This window comes from Triticum aestivum, chromosome 2D (assembly GCF_018294505.1).
Source record: "Triticum aestivum cultivar Chinese Spring chromosome 2D, IWGSC CS RefSeq v2.1, whole genome shotgun sequence".
NCBI classification, from domain to species: Eukaryota; Viridiplantae; Streptophyta; class Magnoliopsida; order Poales; family Poaceae; genus Triticum; species Triticum aestivum.
Genome location: NC_057799.1, coordinates 351,110,931 through 351,117,373, shown reverse-complemented (window position 1 = coordinate 351,117,373; position 6,443 = coordinate 351,110,931). Strand labels below are relative to the sequence as shown.

The 6,443-nt window shown below is 43.6% G+C and overlaps 1 protein-coding gene across 1 annotated transcript; it reads left to right on the top strand.

The window, feature by feature from the left end:
• Positions 1-340: 340 nt before the first annotated feature.
• LOC123053106 (3-oxoacyl-[acyl-carrier-protein] reductase 4) lies at positions 341-6,121 on the top strand. The gene is made up of 11 exons (XM_044476504.1): positions 341-747; positions 1,919-2,061; positions 2,357-2,410; positions 3,179-3,259; positions 3,361-3,406; positions 3,491-3,585; positions 3,676-3,708; positions 5,227-5,361; positions 5,441-5,534; positions 5,742-5,824; positions 5,912-6,121. The coding sequence occupies exons 1-11, from the start codon at positions 576-578 to the stop codon at positions 5,942-5,944; spliced, it is 969 nt and encodes a 322-aa protein (XP_044332439.1). The 5' UTR covers positions 341-575; the 3' UTR covers positions 5,945-6,121.
• The last annotated feature ends 322 nt before the right edge of the window (positions 6,122-6,443 follow it).

Below are 6,443 nucleotides of genomic sequence, written 5' to 3'. Positions count from 1 at the left end.
ACCTGATGTTCATCACTGCGTATATCACTCATCGTAAGAAAGATGACCAAACCTATCTATATGATGCATCTCTACTTATGTAGCTTGCTTACTAAAAACAATGTAAATAAGCTACCATAAATTGTAACGTTGTGTATCAACATTATACCTTAGTATCTATTTCCTTATCTTCCAATCAGTGTCTAAATATTCTTACGTGCATGATTTTTAATGCTAGATTGCTCTCGTCCTTTCTAATCTGTGTCTGAGTTTTCCTATCACCACTCTTATAATACTTGGCTTGCTGCCGGCGTTTGCGCCGTTGGCGCAACGGGTAGTAATGTATAAGAGTTGAAGCCATGACGATGACGCAGGGGAGCCGCTCATCGGTTAGCCCGACGCCCTCGTACCCTTCTTCCTCGTGCGCTCCGCCAGACTGCGACGCGCCCGCCGTGCTCCTCGCTCTTGCTTGAGCTTCCAAAGCCCCAAAGCCGCCTCTTCCCCACCCGCCGCTACAAATAACCCCCTTCTCGCACGCCACGCTGCCCCCTCTGGCTTACCGCCTCTCCTCCGCCTCCGCCTCCCTACGCCACCTCATGGCCGCCGCCACCGCAGCCGCCGTCTCCTCCCCGGCGGTCACCGCCCCCTCGCCTCGCGCCGCCTCGTCAGCGGCGCGCCGGGGCTTCGTCTCCTTCGGCGGGGCCGCCGCCCGTCCGTCCGCGCTCCGATCCGACCGCCTCCGGGCAGCCGCCACCGGCTTCTCCTCCGGTAACGGCCCTTCTCTTCGGTTGTCGTCGCGCTGGTTTGGTTAGGCCACTCGGGGTCTGAGATCTAGCTGTTGTAGCGTGGCGCAGTGAGCAATCTAGCCCGGGGATGTAACATGTTTGCTCGTGAAATTTTGGGAGGATCTAATACGAGTCCATGAGCACTGGGAGCAAACACTACTGTTGTGCGTCGTTAAGCTTTATCAAGTGTCCCCGTTTAAATTTTGTGAGAAATGGTACTCTTGTACGAGTGAGATCAGGGTTGAAAATATGCTATTAGAGCATCTCCAGCAGATTTTTTTTGACTAGGAGAGACACGTAGCCACACCCTTAACTTATATGGGCTGACTTGGACATATTGGGGTTTTAGATAGCTTTCCACATATGTCATGTGGTGAGCATCTCCAGCAGATGATGAAAAAACGCTGCCGTGTTGTAAAAACGGTGTTTACGCCACTTTGGGCCCAAAAAGCCTGCTCCAATAGCTGTTGTATATGTAACGTTGTTGCAATTTTTTTTTTGAGGCAAGCCTAAATTTTGCCTCCTGCTGCTGCATATTTGCAATGCGGCTACGGCTGTTGTAAAAACGCAGGGCCACATGAAAAACGGCCGTTTAGGCCACACTGTGCCAAAAATGCCGCTCCAACAGATGATGAATATGCAAAAACGCAGCCGTGGTGAAAAAAGGCTGTTTAAGGCACCACTTTTACATCATGCGGTGATTTAAAATCTCTCTCTCCTACCCATAGTGTTTACATCACCAACTTATTCATCACTTGTTGGAGATGCTCTTAGAGCATGTAATGGAGGTGCTTGGGTGTGTTGCTTACTTAAAATAAAAATAAATCTGGGTTTATGCAATGTTAGATGCACCAGATGAATTTATTGTTTATGTAGTGCTCCACTTTGTTTTGGCTCTCGACCGAGTGTTAAGCTTAAGCACTCCCTCTGTACACAAATGTAGGATGTTTTTGCAGTTTAAATTAAACTGCAAAAATGTCCTACATTTGTTTACAGAGGGAGTAGATGGTTGAACAATTTAAGCACCATTATAACATTGCTAGCATTGGAGGTCTCTCTCTAAGCACTCATGCAGGTGTAAATTCAGGCCTAAATTCTGTGTTGGGAGCTTCTTTGTCTGTATATTTTGCAGTACTAATCAAATGTATCTGTAGGTGTGCGCACCCACGTTGCTGCTGTTGAACAAGCAGTTGTGCAAGATGCTACAGAGCTGGAAGCTCCAGTTGTTGTTGTTACGGGTGCTTCCAGAGGGATTGGAAAAGCCGTTGCATTGGCTCTTGGAAAAGCTGGTTGCAAGGTGAGCTACTTCGCTGTCTTAGACATTCATTCTGTGTGTGCAGAAAGAGTCGGTTTCTTTGTGTGTTTCCTTCCCTACCCCCCTGTAATTACCGGTGTCAGTTATTTCTCAAAGATGCAAACTCAAGGCAATAGTTACTCCTAGATATGTGGTTGTATAACTAGAGCTTCTGTTTTTTTTAATGAAAGGTGTTCCACCCTTGTTCCATCTTTTTTGTTATAGCTATCTGCCTGCATATGCAAATGGCTATTTACTCCCCATAACCCCACGGACCTAACACCGAGTTTACCTGCAGGTCCTAGTGAATTATGCACGATCCTCGAAAGAGGCTGAAGCAGTCTCCGAAGAGGTGAGCTGGTTAATTTAAACATAATATTGGCACATATATTTTGTTTAATATCTGTTTGCCTGTTTGTTAAATTGCATCATACAGTTAGAAGATATACAAAGACACTGTAACTGGTGATTGCCGTAAGGATTATTAAATAGCTGTTTCAGTCGGCAGTGCAGCTAGATCAGATATTTTCCTTGCTGAACTTTTCTCAGCAACTTGAGATATTTTAGTTTGCATTGTTCTTTCATGTTTGGCCTCGTGCAGGAATGCATACAATTATTATCGTTTCTGACCTCTTATCCGAGTAAGCAACAACACAGTTGTGCTGAATTTCCGTTCTCATTTATGATCAAGTAAACAGCACCCTTGTGTTATCACTTTCAGAAACCATCTAATGCAATGTGAAATATAGTCATTGGGTATTAGTTTCAATAAATTTCATTGGCCCATTGTAATTTCGTTTTTAGACTAGTGTATGATAACAATAATAGTTCACAAAGGCTAAAAGAAACAAAATGTAATTCTCTAATGTCGATTCACAACATACAGATTTCCATTTTGCATAAACGAAAGTTTATAGCTATTTTAGCTCAGTTATGATTGAAATTTGGTGATAGTTATCTACCTAAAAATATATGGACACCAGCATTCAGAAAAACGTTATTGGTTTCCGGAGAGGTATCTAGTTTTTTTGTTTGTTAAATTACTCCCTTTTTCTTCATTTTTTCTCTCTGCTAAGCCTAAATGCACTGATATATTTATAACGTAATGCTATTTTTTCAGATTGAAGCATCTGGTGGTCAGGCTATTACCTTTGGAGGAGATGTTTCTAAAGAAGCTGATGTAGAATCTATGATGAAAGCAGTAAGTGCAATTTTTTCATGGATGAAAAATGTTTTTCCTTTCACCTATATATTGATCAGATTCTATAAACTCGGTTATCATTAGTTTATGTATTTTACCAGGCTCTTGATAAATGGGGAACAATTGACATCCTGGTAAATAATGCAGGTAGGTACCAATGGTTAGTTTGCACCAGTTTAGTGTTCTCTTCTGTTTTTTTTTTCTGTATGTGAAATAACATTCTGTAAACAGGGATTACGAGGGATACATTGTTGATGAGGATGAAGAAATCTCAGTGGCAAGATGTAATTGATCTAAATCTTACTGGTGTTTTCCTCTGTACACAGGTAGGTTTTTGCCCCTTTATTTGTTCTTTAATTTTTTGAAAATTTTGCTACTTGAATTATGTTTATCCTTCTTACACCTGCACATTACAGGCTGCCACAAAAGTAATGATGAAGAAGAAAAAGGTATATTTTTTGTTTCATTCTTTGAATTGGTTTGAACAATTTTGCTACCATGGGTTACTTTATTGGAGTTTAACTTTTTTTTTTGGTATGCATTAGCTACCGGTCCTATTAAGAATATACTGCAAATACGTATGACATATTTTGTCCATTGTTCAATAGATGTGTTCATTACTTTGCGTGCTCTCTGATATGCAACTTTTGGCCTCTAATTTTTACATGAATATACATAGAGAATATATTGTGAAGTCATTATTCATGGCAAACATAATGGTACCGGTACCACCTACCCAACATTTTTTTCCGTTAGTTGTTAATGTCGGAGAAGTTTGACTGCACTCTTTCTGAAGTGTCATCTATTTTTAGAACAAAGTTAGTATGAAAAATATGAGCTTTTAGTAGATTGTTAGGGTGTGTTTGGTTCCAGAACCAAGTGGAATGCCATGGAACCGTTCCATTCCTAAGGAATGGAATGATTCCATCTTGGTGTTTGGCTAGAAGAGAATGAGGTAGGATGGAACCAAAATTTGATGCGACACCGGACTTGAGGAAGAACGCCAAATTGACCACGACGGGTGGCATGACCTGGGCGTCAAGGTCAATTTGGGCAGCAGCCTGACCTGAGTCTCCAGCCCTCTCGTATCTCCCTCCGGCGGCCTGGTAGAGAGGCCGCACAGCCCAGCTTTCCGCCTGCTGACGCGGAACGGCGGGGGCTTGGTGGCGTAGAACTCGGGGCGGTGGTCACCGGATGGATTCTGCAGCCTCCTGGAGGAGATGGCCGGCTACTTGCACTGCCTCCGCGCGCAGGTGCAGCTCAAGCGCGGTGTCTGGCTGGATGCGATGCTCCCGGCGGTGCAGGACCGTGGCTCCTGACGCTTGGAGCGGCTTGCTCCTGACGGCGCACGAGGCCATGGTGGCAATGGGTGAGGAGGGGAGGTCGTGGGAGCGAGCTGTTCCGCGTGGTCCGCTCGGAACGGCATAAACACGGAATATGCCGTTCGCTGGAATCGGTTGGTTCCGGTTCCTTTGACGATCCAAACGTGGGAATGTGCCCTGGGGACAGAACTGATCCTTGCCGTTCCACTTCATGACAGAAACCTAACACACCCTTAGATCTACACTTAAGTTCTGTCATGCTTCAAATAGCAAGTCGCCGAGTCTCCGTTGACCCCCAGACCCCTCTCCTCAGTTACAAGCTTACATTGCTTTAGTTCAGGACTCAGCTTAATTTCTTAGCTGAAGGAAAAGGAAGGCCTCCTCACATTGGTTTATTGTGTTTCTGAGCTGAAAGATAAAAATTATAAGGCCTTACCATGTTGCTAGTGCATGAGCTATGTGTATGCCTGTAAAGAGCCTGTAAAAGGGGCTACACTACCAAAGTAAGAGTAGTAGTTTGTTCCTTTTAGTTAGGACTTAGGATACTTTTTTTCTTGCTCTGACATAAAATAAGCTCTGCGCAGAAGGCACCTCATTAAATTTTCTGTTATCGGTTGTAAGATACTTATTTTATGTTTAATGCAGGGAAGAGTCATCAACATAGCATCAGTTGTTGGTCTTACTGGCAATGCTGGCCAAGCTAATTACAGTGCTGCCAAGGCTGGAGTCATTGGTTTCACTAAAACAGTTGCTAGGGAATATGCAAGCAGGAATATCAATGTGCACTCTCTGTCTTTTCATCATTAGCTCATAAATCATAAAACCGTAAGCCAACTTCTGAACAGTTGTGAATACTCAGGTGAATGCAATCGCACCTGGATTCATAGCATCAGACATGACCGCGGAACTTGGAGAGGAGCTTGAGAAGAGAATCTTGTCAACTATTCCCTTGGGTATGCATCTTAAGCTGTAACCTCTGATTAAATAGCATCGCTCACATTCTGCTCCATTGTTCATACATCGTAGGTATAGCGAAAGAAAAAAAAATTACTCTTTGGAAAAACCTAAATGTTATGTTATGTACGTGTGTGTGCTCATGTGCACTGTATCTACCAAGTGAATGTTTTCAGTCAGCACTAATGCCTCATTCAACTTGACAGGGAGGTATGGCCAGCCAGAGGAAGTTGCTGGGTTGGTTGAGTTCTTGGCCCTGAATCCCGCGGCCAGCTACATCACTGGACAGGTTGGTGCAACTTCGACGCTGTTTGTGCCATTTGGTTATCTGAATTCTGAAATTTGACAGGTTTATTATTGAACTATCTCTTGGCAGGTGCTTACCATCGATGGTGGGATGGTAATGTGAAACCTTTGAGCAAGTTTGATGGAAGGTTGACATTTGCCCTGTGTAGCGGACGTTTTAGTAATTTGCATCGAACAATTTTGAGCTGTAGATTTAGGTTTCCTTTTTCAAACTTTGTAATCCCATGCAGAATAAATCAGGTGTGACCATATGGGGAAGTTCAGATGTGTTATGTCTTCAGCATCTTTTTTATTATTTTTCCGTTGATTTTCAGACCAATTTTCGAAGATCTGTAGGTTGTTGGATGGTATCCAGTTCAGACGCCCATTCAGTGAAAACTTGAAAACTATTGCTGTATGCCATCGGATCGCGATCAGAGGTGGGAATTACACAAGCCACTTTACAGTTGTGCTGAAACCGCCCTACTAACAATAATTTGCTGAAGGGGAACTACCCCCTTCCTTCAGGCTGCAGGTGGGACTGCCCGTGGGCATCCCACCTCCACCCACTTAATCCCAACACAATTAAGTGGGAATTATTTGTTAGCCCATCAAAAATTACA

What these genes read in the sequence shown, in the direction of transcription:
- LOC123053106 (XM_044476504.1), top strand. Translation starts at nt 576, where the DNA reads ATGGCCGCCGCCACCGCAGCCGCCGTCTCCTCCCCGGCGGTCACCGCC. An exon ending in TAGAATCTATGATGAAAGCA is followed by an intron (nt 3,260 to 3,360) that starts GTAAGTGCAATT and finishes GTATTTTACCAG; the next exon opens with GCTCTTGATAAATGGGGAAC. An exon ending in GTGTTTTCCTCTGTACACAG is followed by an intron (nt 3,586 to 3,675) that starts GTAGGTTTTTGC and finishes TGCACATTACAG; the next exon opens with GCTGCCACAAAAGTAATGAT.